At 33.5% G+C, this 14,848-nt stretch overlaps 1 protein-coding gene across 1 annotated transcript; it reads left to right on the forward strand.

Annotated features, from left to right (window-relative positions):
- The first annotated feature begins 3,480 nt into the window (after positions 1 to 3,480).
- LOC101257534 (glucan endo-1,3-beta-glucosidase, acidic-like) lies at positions 3,481 to 5,076 on the forward strand. Its single transcript, XM_069291479.1, has 2 exons — positions 3,481 to 3,990; positions 4,450 to 5,076. The coding sequence occupies exons 1-2, from the start codon at positions 3,632 to 3,634 to the stop codon at positions 4,769 to 4,771; spliced, it is 681 nt and encodes a 226-aa protein (XP_069147580.1). The 5' UTR covers positions 3,481 to 3,631; the 3' UTR covers positions 4,772 to 5,076.
- Positions 5,077 to 14,848: the final 9,772 nt, after the last annotated feature.

Raw genomic sequence — 14,848 nt, forward strand, 5'->3', positions numbered from 1 at the left:
CCCTATTCAAGTAAGAACACTTGCATGGTCTTCTCTCTTAATTGTGTGAAAGTATTTTTTGTGTGCATCTCAATCACATAAAGTCAAGTCGCGATCGCTATCGTCAACATAAGTTGAATTGAACTTTTTAACTCGACGTGGTCGCGAGCTTTTTGGTCATTGCAATCACTATAAACCTTCTGTTGGGTTCTAAAGTGATTAAACGTCATGCATGCGGAAGCTTAATATTTGCAAATCATATGATTGACGAATCAGCCGACAAATAAGAACATACTAAAGACATATTATTGATATGGTTTGATCAAGCGATCTACATATTGTATTGAAAACTAGTATTACAAAAAATCACAAATTTGTTTAGGAGAAAATTTCTCCATAAACACGGCTCTTAAACGACTACATTGTGAATGCTCTTGTGGTTTTTTTTTTTTATGAAAATAGGAATCTTCAGGTTATAGGATTACAGACTTTTCCTCTAAGGAAATAATAAACCAAATATGGAAGAAAAATATATTTTTCTTTCATGAAAAGTAAAAACATTGATAGTAATGTTTCGTCTTTTCTTTTAGAAAAAAAAAACTTCAAATAAGGTGAGAAAATCAGGACAAATCCCTAACACCTTTTTATTGTTTTATTTTTATCTTAACACCTTTTTATACTTAAGCATAACATTTACAAAAAATCGGGTTATGACCACTTCTCATCAAGTAATGATTTTTGGGTTAAAACCTAATTTTCAGAATTAGATTTTTGAGTTGATTTGACCCTTTTTCAAACTGTATGATATGAATGTTGTTCTAGAATCTTATTGTGATTAATTGTTTGATTAGCTTGTGTGACTTTGGACATTGTTCAGAAAGGAAAAACTCAAATCTGGAATGAACATTTCATTGCATTGAGCCAAAAGAACTTCTAATCTTGTAAAACTTGTAGAATCTTCTATTTTCCTTCGTTGTATGTGTTAGGGAGTAATGAGAATGAGGTGATGGGTTCAATTACTCAATTGATTGATCTTAATGAATGAAAAGGGCTACGTGTTGATAGTTGTGCTTTGTGAATTGCCTTGTTCTTGATCGTAATTTGTTATTTGATGAAATGCTTTGATGACATTATTGTGGACTTGAATTGCTTGAGTTGTTGTCTCTTTCTTGTGATGTGCTAAAAACTCCTCATAAACTCATTTGGAAATCAAAGTTTCCTCTAATTTTAAATGTAAAACATTTACTCTTTGGAATACTAAGTTCCCTTATATTCACTTCGAAAACATGAAGTCAACTCAACTCTCCTCATCCTCATGATCAAGTACTCAAGTCTTAAAACAAGTTTTAGAAGTTTGTCAAAGACTTCTCAAAATGACTCAATAGGCTCTATCAAACTTGACTCTAAATCTTTTCTTGAATTTGAAATGTGAATTCAAATAGTTAGGATTAAGATGGAAATGAAAGCTTGACTCAAAGGAACAAGTGCAGAACAAGGACAAAGAAGAAAGTGACATGACGCTACCTACAAAGTTATATTTTTAATTTCATAAAGCACAATAGTGAATTATGTCCTTGATTATTTTTCTTTTTTTAAATATGTGCATAGCCTCACAAATTCAGTTAATATGGAAGAGTGGGAGTACTCTAGCCTTTTTTCTTCTTATATAAGAAGTCATCATCTGGTCATTTTCCTTCGGTCTAATTTTGTTATTTTAACTATTAAAAAAGCATTTAAAAACGTTTAATCTTATCCAGATACTATAAAAATATTTAAAATAAGTCAATTCAAACGGTCTAAGGAAACTCTTATCTATTCCAAAATACTTACTGTATACTCATTAAACATTTACCTTTTAAATCTAAAGTAAATAAAATAGAATTAATCCATCAATTTATTTCCAAAACTATACTCCTCTATTTTATATTAAGTCAATTTTTGATTATTTTTTTCATTGTACAAAATAATTGAATTGTTCAAAGTTTAAAATGACTATTTGAAATTTTTCCGTATTTGCCTTCACACTTATAGAAGTTTTATATTTTTAGGAGATAAAATATTTTACTCATAAAATTATATATATGACTTCACAAACGACAAACAATAATGAAAATCACGGTTTAAATTATGTCATTCTTAAAGTGTTTTTCTTAATGTGTTCAATTCCTCACAAATCCAGTGTATATGGAATAGGAGCACTCTAGTTTTTTTTCTTATATAAGAAGCCATCATGTGGTCATTTTCCAACAGTCTAATTTCATTTGTTTCTTGTTGCTTCATGATGGCTATCTTTTCCTTGTTTTTATTTGCTTGTGTGTTGATTACATACCTTGGAATAAAAGGTATTTTCTTCTTCTAATTACTACTAGTTTCTCAGGACGTGCTTCGCACGTGTGTTTCATGTGAATTTTTATAGATAAGTTAGAATGACTAAAATCTCATGGAAATATATATATATGTAAATTGTAATGAATAATAAAATGTAACAATTACAAAATTCAAAGACTTACGACAATAAAACATTCATAGAAAACTAAATTAAGAAGTCTAACAGAGTGAAAAAAAGACAAAAAGAAACAAAATATTTAAGAAAAAATACAATATAGACATTATTCTTATAAGATTGATGTATATATAGATGACAAAATAAGTGCAAAACTAGTACATAACTCTCTGAGTTTTTATTGACTCCTTTCATATCCTATCAAAATTCAAGAATCTTCATCATCTGTTTTTACTATAGAATAAAAATAATAGCCTAATAATCTTGGTAGGGGTTTCATGAGATAAAGAAGTTGAATTTATATAAATAGAATAGAAGGAATATCAAAAGATATCTTAAAGTTTTAGTTTAAATATTTGGAGGTTATGAATATGAAAAGATGAGAGTTATGAATATTAAGAGTATAAAAGTTAAATAAGTAATTATAAAATAATAATAAATAAATGAAGAATATAAAAGAAATTAAAGTTAGCAAACCATGTAAAAAGAACAACTAAAGTTCTTATCATGTAATTAAGCATTAATGAATTTAAATTTGTGAATCTAGAGTCATTCTTTAAAATAATCAAGAGGACATTATCAATGTGCGGCTCCATTTTATAGATTTGCACCCTTTAAATTATTAAATTTAGTTATTTATCATAAAGGATAATACTTTATCCACATCATTTATATTATTAATGAGAGGGGTTAAGGAAAAAGTTATAAGAAGAGAAAAAGAAAAGAAATTTAGGTAAAGTTTTTTTTAAAAAAAATTATAATTATTATATACATATAGATTATAGATGAAAAATATTAATTGATTAAATTTATACAATCAAATATTTAAATCTTTAATAACAATTTAATTTATAGTGAGGGTAAAAGCGTAATTCAACTTTCAACTTTTTTGATTTAAAAGTTTTGAGAGAACATACTATTGTTCAATTATCTTTTATGAAATATATATATATTAGTAGTTGAAGTCATGTATAAGAATGTCTATTACTTAGAGTAACTTATCTTTCAAAGGATTTCAACTACTCCCTCTATCGTAATAAGTTGAAATTTCGAGAGTCAGACAAATTTTGCTTCACAAAATATTCTATATCAATAACTCTTTTTTTTTTTGTTTTTTTAATTGACAATGCAGAGGTAGAATGTGTTGGCATGTGTTGTGGGAGAAATGGCAACAACTTACCATTAGCTAAAGATGTTGTAAATCTTTATAAAGCTAATGGCATAACAAGTATGAGATTGTATGATCCAAATCCTGAAACACTCAATGCTCTCAAGGATAGTAACATTAGAGTCATGCTTTGCATTCCAAATGAGAAACTTCAAGCCTTAACAGATCCAAAAGAAGCTTACAATTGGGTTGTTGCCAATGTTATAAATTATATCAAACAAGTCAAAATAAGATATCAAAGTGTTGGAAATAATATCAGCCCTGTTAATAATGGAACATCTCAATTTGTTCCCTTCCTTCTCCCTGCCATGGAAAATGTGCAACAAGTCATAACTGTTGAGTTTTATTTGCCCTGATTTCTTACCTTAAATAGGTTTTCCTTTTAGAAAAAGGTTTTGTATTGACTAATCCTTTTCTTGTAGGAAAAAGTTTAGAACTCTATAAATAGAGACATGTTCCTTCTAACTTAATCAACATTCACAACGTAGTAGGGCTTTGAGAGTTTTGGTTAGAGGGAGAATTTGTGGGTCACAAGCTTGATACATTATCACTTGTGCGAACCTCCCATGTATTCCGAGTGAATCGATTGAGGTTGTTTCTCTCTATATTTTGTACCCTCATATTTATAGTGAATTGCTCATCTCCTTTGTGGACGTAGGTCGATTGACCCAACCATGTTAAATTGTGTCTTTTGATATATTTCTTGTTTGTCTTTCTACTCGTGATCTTTCGAGGTTTGCTTTGCTAGCTTCCGCGTTTACACCAACTTATTTCCGGTCCTAACAATAACGTCGTTCAGACTAAAAAATCGTGTAAAAGTGTCAACAACTATAGAGACAGGGCTATTGGCGAATGCTACATCTCCACCATCTCAATCAACATTTCGCGGAGATGTGACTAGTTTCATTAAACCAATTATTGAGTTGTTGAAACAGAACAATGCGCCTTTGCCAGCAAATATTTATCCGTATTTTGCTTATGTTGCTGATCCTGATCATGTTTCATTCTCTTATGCAATGTTTACGCAAGTAGAACCAGATTCATCGGGGTATACTCATTTATTTGAGGCTATGTTGGATTCAATTTACTATGCAATTGAGAAAGCGATTGGTGAAAAATAATATTGAGATTGTTGTTTCCGAAAGTGGATGGCCATCTGAGGGTGGTTTTGGAGGAAGTATGGATATTGCTGGTAGTTACTATGGGAATTTGGTTGGTCATTGATGTCGAAAGTAGGAACAGTATTCAAGCCAGGAAAACCTATAGGAACTTATTTATTTGCGATGTTTGATGAAAATTTGAAGATAGGAGCAGAGACTGAGAAGCATTTTGGAGTGTTTTATCTTAATAAAACTCAAAAGTATAATCTTATTTTTAAGTTGTAGTAGAGCTGTTCAATTTGCTTTTTGTGTATAAATAAAACATGATGGAGTACTACTTTTATGGTTCAACACTACTTCTTGTTGGTTAAAATTGTTATCTAGGTATGTCGACATGTTCTTAACATTTGTCTTCAATATATATATTCATTACACTTTCGCATCAGAGAAGACATAGAGTGTCCCCATCCATTTTGTATTGCTTTTTCCACATCTTTACTTAATTGCAAACACTTCAACAATCGTAAAGCTCCTAACGAAGTGAATTGGGGATCCATGAGCATGAAGCAAAATATGTTTGCTATCCTTCCATTCGTTGGTTTAACTTGTTTATGTTTCCGATCTGTGTTATGAAAATCAGAAATTACTGGTTGTAATAAATCATTCAGAAACACGAAGTAACTGAGATTTTTAGAACCAGTAAGTAAGATGAACAGAAATTTATTTGTAAAAAAATAATTGAATCTGTAAAAACTTACCAGAATCTGGAATACTCTTTTTAATAATTTAGAAAGAAAATCAAGTCCACTGAATTCACAGTGTCCCCTTAAGGAAATTATTCCCCTCTAGTATCCGAGGTTTGATTTGGAGTATAACCTCCCATGGTAAAATGATCTTAATCAGTAGATTATAAATACCAAAAACTCTACTGTCAGCAAATCAATCCACAGCAGGAAAGTACACGAAGAAATATGTGTTTTTTAAGAAGAAGGAAGATTAGAAAAATTCGTAGGGAAATATTCTGAAGACTGAATGGTATTTATAGGCAAGAAGAATATATTCTGAAAGGTTGCAACCCTTTCAGAATTTACACGACCATTAATGAAAGGTTGCAAACTTTCAAATGGTATTGACTGTTCCTGAAAGTTACAACCTTTCAGAGCAGTCATGGCGGGAATTTTTTAAATATAACGGAAATTAAGGGGTCACACGCACGGATCCGAGTCGGGTCGGTTGAAAACATTTCGGTTAACTTCTGTTATCAACTAATTAATTGAAAATAATTTTTGGCCATTTAATTCATTAAATAAATAATTTATTTTATCTCTCTTTCGATCATTTGCCAAAGTCAAAGCCAAACCCGAAGCAAGCGACGACGACGGCGCAAGGGGGGTCCCTCTTTCCAACCCTTTTAACAATTAATAGGAGTGTTTATTTATTTAAACTCTCCTATTTTCATTTCCATTACCAATGAGAGATAATTGCCTTTTTCATTGAAGCATTAGAGGACTTTTCAAGTTCCCAATCTTTCAAGTTCTAAACTTTTCGAATTCCTCTCCTTCCCTCTATTTCCCATCAATTCTTGCTACATACCCAACAATCCCCCACATTGATGGGGAATAGTTATAACATAGGAATGCACGGACAATTGTGTACTTTACAAGCAATGATTAATTGCATCTGGATAAGTAGGTTTCCCCTTGGACTTTCCGTAGTGAACATATGTCGGATATACTTGGTCAATCGGTAGATGTGATATCTTTGAACCGTCGAGCTTTGGTGTATACCTAGACAACCATTTGTCACACAATTAACCATTTACTGTTTATGATTCTTACGGTTGTGTTTGTTTCAGCCATGAACACCTCTTGGTTTCATGAGTGTATAGAGAATAGGCTTTTGACATAGAATTCTCTTTGAAGCGGCTTCCACTTCACACTCACATAGGTGATTTCTAGCCGTGTCATCTCGTAGATACACTATTTGGTCAAATCTACCAAACTTAGCAAATCATTAAAAAACTTTAAGCTTTATTACCTCATTAACAAGCCTTAAAGTCTTAACCTTTTCCTGAACATTGTCTTCATCATGAGAATAGATTGAGTTAATTGACAATGTCGAACCGTCAGCCACAACTTTGTTTTTCTCCTTAAATCTAGCTCTTGGAATCTCCAGATGATCTTTCAACTGCCTCTCTCACTAGGCCTTTCGTTAGTGGATCTGACACATTATTGCTTGACTTTACATAGTCAATTGTGATAATTCCACTAGAGAGCAGTTGTCTTACGGTGTTATGTCTACGTCGTATATGACGAGACTTCCCGTTGTACATAACGCTCCCTGCCTACCTATTGCTGCTTGAATATCGCAATGTATGCAAATTGGTTCAACAGGTTTGGGCCAGAATGGAATATCCTCTAGAAAATTCCAGAGCCATTCCGCTTCTCACCAACCTTATCCAAAGCAATGAATTCAGATTCCATTGTGGAGCGAGAAATACATGTCTGTTTGGACGATTTCCAAGAGACAACTCCTCCACCAAGTATGAATACATAACCACTCGTGGATTTTACATCATTTGACCCGGTGATCCAATTTGCATCACTATATCCTTCAATCACAGCAGGATATTTATTATAATGCAAAGCATAATGTTGTGTCCATTTTAGATAACCCAACACACGTTTCATAGCCATCCAGTGAGTTTGATTCGGATTACTAGTGTACCGACTTAGTTTACTAATAGCACATGCTATATCTGGTCGCGTGCAATTCATAATATACATCAAACTTCCCAACACTCTGGCATATTCTAATTGAGAGTCACTTTGACTTTCATTCTTTTTAAATGTTCAACTTAAATCAATTGGAGTTTTGACTACATTGTAATTCAAGTAATTGAACTTATCCAATATTTTTTCAATATAATGAGATTGAGATAATGCTAGTCCCTGGGGAGTTTTGGTAATCCTGACCCCTAAGATCAAATCAGCAACTCCTAAGTCTTTCATATCGAACTTGCTGGACAACATGCGCTTAGTAGCATTTATATCCTCAATTTCTTTACTCATTATTAACATGTCATCAACATACAAATAAACAATGACTTCATGATTCATAACGTTTTTAATGTAAACACATTTATCACATTCGTTAATCTTGAATCCATTTGTCAACATTATTTGATCAAATTTAGCATGCCATTGTTTGGGTGCTTGCTTGAGTCCATAAAGTGACTTCACAAGTCTGCGCACTTTCTTTTCTTTACCAGGAACTATAAACCCTTCAGGTTGTTTCATGTAAATTTCTTCCTCTAGCTCTCCATTTAAGAAGACCGTCTTTACATCCATTTGGTGGATTTTAAGATCATGCACAACTGCTAGTGCTATTAACATCCTAATTGATGTTATCCTTGTTACTCGAGAGTTTGTGTCAAAGTAGTCCAGACCTTCCTTTTGTATGTACCGTTTGACTACCAGTCTAGCCTTATATTTGTCAATAGTCCCATCAGGTTTCATTTTCCTTTTAAAGATCCACTTTGATCCTAAAGGTTTATTTCTTGGAGGAAGATCAGTCAATTCCCAAGTGTGATTGCTTAAAATTGATTCAATCTCACTATTGACTGCTTCTTTCCAATAAGTTGACTCTGACAAAGACATAGCTGCTTTAAATGTTTGAGGCTCATTTTCAAGCAATAGTGCTACAAAATCTGGTCCGAAAGAAACAGATTTTCGTTGTCGAGTACTCCGCCTAGGTTCCTCACTAGTTAGAATATTTTCCATTGATTCTTCTCGCGGTCGTTTAGGTCTTTCACTTGTTGACTCACTTTCAGTTTTATACGGATAAATATTTTCAAAAAACTCTGCATTATCTGATTCAATTATCGTATTAACATGAATCTCAGGATTATCAGATTTGTGAACCAAAAATCAACAGGCTTTACTACTCACAGCATACCCAATAAAGACATAATCTATTGTTTTGGGTCCAATTTTAACCCTCTTCGATACTCTATCTTGGCTAAACACCCCCACACTTTGAAATATTTCAAGTTGGGTTTTCTTCCTTTCCACAACTCATATGAAATTGATTGTGTTTTTCGATGGGGTACTCTATTGAGTATTTTATTAGCTGTAAGGATGGCTTCCCCCCAAAGATTTCGCGGTGAACTAGAATTGATCATTAAGGCATTCATCATTTCCTTTAATGTTCTGTTTTTCCGTTCTGCCAAACCATTTTACTGTGGTGTATAAGGTGCAGTAGTTTGATGAATAATACCATATCCCAAACATATCTCTGCAAAAGGAGATTCATATTCTCCACCCCTATCACTCTGAATCATTTTTATCTTTAGATTCAATTGGTTTTCCACTTCATTTTTGTATTGCTTAAATGCATCAACTACTTCATCCTTACTATTAAGCAAATATACATAACAAAATGGAGTGCAGTCATCAATAAAAGTTATAAAATACTTTTTTCCACCATGAGATGATGTTGACTTCATATCGCATATATCTGTGTGAATTAAGTCTAAAGTTTTAGAATTTCTTTCAACAGACTTGTAAGGATGTTTAACAAACTTACTTTCCACACAAATTTCGCATTTCGACTTATCGCATTTAAAATCAGGCAATACTTCTAGATTAACCAATTTTCTCAAGGCTTTGTAATTTACATGTCCCAAACGGGCATGCCAGAAATCACTTAACTCCAATGAGTAAACAGAAGCAGAATTTTTATTAATACTGTCAACAACCATTACATTTAATTTGAAAAGACCATCATTGAGGTAGCCCTTTCCTATGAACATTTCATTCTTACTTATTACAACTTTATCACTAACTAGGACACACTTAAACCCGTTCTTAACGAGTAGTGCAACATAAACTAGATTCTTCCTAATAGTAGGGACATGCAGAACATTGTTCAAAGTAAACACCTTGCCGGATGTCATTTTTAACATTACTTTCCCAGTTCCTGCAATCCTTGCGGTTGCTGTGTTTTCCAAGAATAAATCTTCATTGTACTCAGCAGGAGTGTACGTTGCAAAGGCTTCTTTCGCAGAGCACATATGTCTAGTGGCACCTGAGTCGAGAAACCACTCCTTGGGATTTCTAACTAAGTTACTCTCCGATATCATTGCACACAAGTCATCTGCATCTTCCATCTTTTCCACGATGTTTGCTTGACTTTTGCCTTTGCCTTTGTTTTTGTCTTTTCTTGGAGCATGAAAATTAGAAGATCTATGACCAGCCTTGCCACAATTATAACAGTTGCCTTTGAATTTCTTCTTGGCCTGTTCTGACTTCTGCCCGTTGGACTTCTTTCTCTTTTTGTCTTTGGTAAGAGCTTCTTCAACAATATTAACTCCAATGATTGTTGAACTCTTACGCAACTTCTTTTCGGTATTTCTGTTATCTTCCTCAATCTTGAGCCTAATCACAAGATCTTCAAGCTTCATTTCTTTACGCTTGTGCTTTAGATAATTCTTGAAATCGTTCCACGAAGGAGGAAACTTCTCGATCATTGCAGCCACTTGAAAAACTTCATTTACTACCATATCTTCAGCAATCAGATCATGGAGAATGAGTTGAAGTTCCTGCACTTGTGATCCAACAGTTTTACTATCTACTATTTTATAGTCTAAAAACTTTGCGACCACAAACTTTTTCAAGCATGCATCTTCTGTCTTATATTTCTTCTCAAGTGCATTCCACAACTCTTTTGAACTTGTTATTGCACTATAGACATTATATAAGTCATCCTCTAAAGCACTCAAAATATAACCTTTACATAGGAAGTCTGACTGTTTCCATGCTTTAACAATCATAAATTTTTCCCTGTCTGACATATAATCAGCAGGAACTGGAGTATCTTCACTTGTAAATTACTGCAGACCAAGAGTGGTAAGCCAGAAAAATACTTGTTGCTGTCATCCTTTGAAATTCACACCTTTGAATTTACCCGGTTTCTCTGCTTGTGATACAAGAGTTCGGGGTGGTGCAGCAACAGCCACTGTAACACCAGTATTTTCCATTTCTGATAAACAAAATTGATAAAATATAAGTAAGCAATAAACTATAATTACAGACTTAAAGGAGTTTAAAATCACAAAGATTTTTGTCACCACCAGAAACACAAATTAATAATTTCCTTAAGATTGTTTCCAATCTGTGTTATGAAACAGAAATTACTGGTTGTAATAAATCATTCAGAAACACGAAGTAACTGAGATTTTTAGAACCAGTAAGTGAGATGAACAGAAATTTATTTGTAAAAAAATAATTGAATCTGTAAAAACTTACCAGAATCTGGAATACTCTTTTTAATAATTTAGGAAGAAAATCAAGTCCACTGAATTCACAGTGTCCCCTTAAGGAAATTATTCCCCTCTAGTATCCGAGGTTTGATTTGGAGTATAACCTCCCATGGTAAAATGATCTTAATCAGTAGATTATAAATACCAAAAACTCTACTGTCAGCGAATCAATCCACAGCAGGAAAGTACACGAAGAAATATGTGTTTTTTAAGAAGAAGGAAGATCAGAAAAATTTGTAGGGAAATATTCTGAAGACTGAATGGTATTTATAGACAAGAAGAATATATTCTGAAAGGTTGCAACCCTTTCACAATTGACACGACCATTAATGAAAGGTTGCAAACTTTCAAATGGTATTGATTGTTCCTGAAAGTTGCAACCATTCAGAACAGTCATGGCGGGAATTTTGTAAATATAACAGAAATTACGGGGTCACGCGCGCGGATCCGAGTCGGGTCGGTTGAAAACATTTCGGTTAACTTATGTTATCAACTAATAAATTGAAAATAATTTTTGGCCATTTGATCATTTGTCAAATCCAAATCCAAATCCATAGTCGTAGTCGTAGCCGTAGCCGAAGCGAGTGACGACGCGAGGGGGTCCCTCTTTCCAACCCTTTTAACAATTAATAGGAGTGTTTATTTATTTAAACTCTCCTATTTTCATTTCCATTACCAATGATGGACAATTGTCTTTTTCATTAAAGCATTAGAGGACTTTTCAAGTTCCAACCTTTCAAGTTCTAAACTTTTCAAATTCCTCTCATTCCCTCTATTTCCCATCAATTCTTGCTACATACCCAACAGTTTACTAGTAATGTATTAAGCACGCACGACAATATATTCTGTGAATTCCCATTAAGTGGGTCCGAGGATAATAGAGTATACGTAGACCTTAATCGAGGTAAAGAGGCTTTTCTTCGAAAGATTATTGACTCAAGTGCATCAAATCCAAGTAAATGAAAGGGAAAACAATGAAGAAAACATAGCAGTTACTAAAAAATACGGTGTTAAGTATACAAGAAAGAACAATAACAACAACAACAACAAAAAGTTTCAAAGATCTTTTAATTTTTTTTTAATATTGAAAACTTATGTGTTAGCACTTTTTGAATGATCAAAAAGTATTTGTATATTTTGCTTTTATGACATCACCTAATTTTGGCAATGCAAAATTTCTACTTTAGTGTCACGACCCTAATCCGGGCCGCGACTGGCACCCACACTTACCCTCCTATGTGAGCGAACCAACCAATCTAAACCTTAACATTTCAATGTAATATCAACAGAAAATAATGCAGAAGACTTAAACTCATTAATAAAATCAATAACTATTATTATCCCCAAAATTTGGAAGTCATCATCACAAGAACATCTATGATCAAATTACTAAACTAAGAGTATTCTAAGAAGCTAAAACAAATAAAAGCTAGTCCATGCCGGAAGTTCAAGGCATCAAGACTTGAAGAAGAAGATCCAGTCCAAGCTAGAAGCGTTAGCTCACCCTGAAGATCCGGTGTGACGAAGACTGGCTAGAATTACTGTTGAGTTGAAGACGATGGCACGTTTGCTGCACTGCACAAATAACAAAGAAGAAAACAATAAAAGTAGGGGTCAGTACAAAACACGGGTACTGAGTAGATATCATCGGCCAACTCAAAATAGAAATCAATATATACCAAGTAATATCATAAAATCAACTATGATACTCAACATGTAGCAACAACAAGCACTATATCATTAACAATTACCGTCAAGTTCACACATGAGGACTCAAGCCTCAATACCATACTCATTTGGGAATCATGTTCATTAGATTGAGTATATTAACATCTTTCAAGATTCATTATCTTTATTTCTCTTGTGTCGGTACGTGTCCGCTCCCTCCTATTTATTAATCCTCTTGTGTCGGTACGTGACACTCCGATCCCCTAAATCTACGTGTCAGTTCGTGACACCCGATCCCCTAATTTTATGTATCGGTTCGTAACACCCGATCCCCTAAATCTACGTGTCGGTTCGTGACACCCGATCCCCTAAATCTACGTGTCGGTTCGTGACACCCGATCCCCTAAATCTACGTATCGGTTCGTGACACCCGATCTACTAAATCTACGTGTCGGTTCGTGACACCCGATCCCCTAATTCTACGTGTCGGTTCGTGACACCCGATCCCCTAATCTCATTCTAACAACTCATCAAGCCTTCTCCCTTACCAAGGCATCATCAATCTCATTACTTTAGTTCATCAAGTCTTCTCCCTTACCAAGGCATCATCATTAAAAAGAGATTAGGTTATTATCAAGATTTGGGATTCAATAACTTCATCATGCTTAATATAATCACAATTATATAATCACGTTCATGCATGCATACAATTAAGCACATAGCAGGGTTCACAATACTATCAATACATATCATTCTCTATTAAGACTTTACTATGAAAGCATGAAAACCATAACCTACCTCCACCGAAGACTAGTGATCAAGCAAGCAAATTCTCAAAGCTTTGTTCTTCTTTCATCCTCGTTCGATTCTCCCTCTCTCTCTTGTTCTTTCTATTTTCTTTATTCAAAACCCTCTTTCTTTTACCCTAATTAGTATATAATTAAGAAGAAAAGATGGCAATAATAACCCACTAATTAACTTAAGGTTACCTCTTTTAACCCCCAAGTAATTAGACTTATTAACATTAACCCTCTAACTTTATAATTAAAGTAGGAATAGTCCAAAACGTCTCTTAAAACGTATAAAGAAATCTGACCCAGACTGGTATTTCGCAGTCTGTGACGGCCCGTCGCGCCATTCCGTTACGAAGAGTCTGTGACGGTCCGTCCTGCCATTCCGTTACGAAGTTCAGAGAGTCGATTTTCAGTACCCAATTTCAGATTTTCTAAGTGTTTTGAAACGAGACCCTGCGACGGTCCGTCGTGCCCATAACGGTCCGTCGTGCCCATGACGGTCCGTCGTGGGGTCCGTCGCCTCAGCCTGTTTTTCCAGAAATAAAATCTGCTGTTCAAAACGACTAAACAGGTCGTTACATTTAGCAAATCATTACAACAATGTCATAATAATAACAATCGCCATAGCCTAATAATGACGGTGTCAAATAGCCTAATATAATTGTTCGCATCACCCAGATCTTGTAATAACTGTAGCTATAGCAATGGAGTAATAGTCGTAGTAGTTGAAAACTAAGGTAAGTAACTAGTGATATTTTGAATTAATCATACTCAATATTTGCATAATCTAACAAGATTTTGAGCTACGTTCATCAATTTGCTGCTTTCATTTTATTAATCATCAAATAATGAAGATAGATTAAAAATTAAATAAACTTCGTGATACATAACTTGAGATCTAAATAATCTCACAAGCATTTTTTCAAAAGGAAGCTAAACATAAAATATTATACCATATATATAAAATTATACTATAATATTATATCAAGTATGTGCGATGCGCAAATATTATATTAAACTACACTATTTATTGGTAGTATGCTTTTTAATAAATGAGCTACCATATTGAATGTAAATTTCTTTGATATGTCACTTTATAATGTACTTCATGTGATTTGTTTGATATGAATTATGTGTATAGTAGAATATATAATACATACAAACAAATATCAAAAAGTCAATTATAGTTAGGTTGACTACCCCCTAAACATTAAGTGGATGAATATTGTTTTGTGGTCATATACTAAAAAGAAGAAAGGATAACCAAAACAAACCACCAAAAAGACAACTAGTAAAAGCAAAGATACTATATGT

The sequence above is a fragment of the Solanum lycopersicum genome, chromosome 11, assembly GCF_036512215.1.
Source record: "Solanum lycopersicum chromosome 11, SLM_r2.1".
NCBI lineage: Eukaryota > Viridiplantae > Streptophyta > Magnoliopsida > Solanales > Solanaceae > Solanum > Solanum lycopersicum.

Coding starts and splice junctions, on each gene's coding strand:
- LOC101257534 (XM_069291479.1), top strand. CDS start 3,632: ATGTGTTGTGGGAGAAATGGCAACAACTTACCATTAGCTAAAGATGTT. Junction 3,991..4,449: donor CAACAAGTCATAACTGTTGA/GTTTTATTTGCC, acceptor AACGTCGTTCAG/ACTAAAAAATCGTGTAAAAG.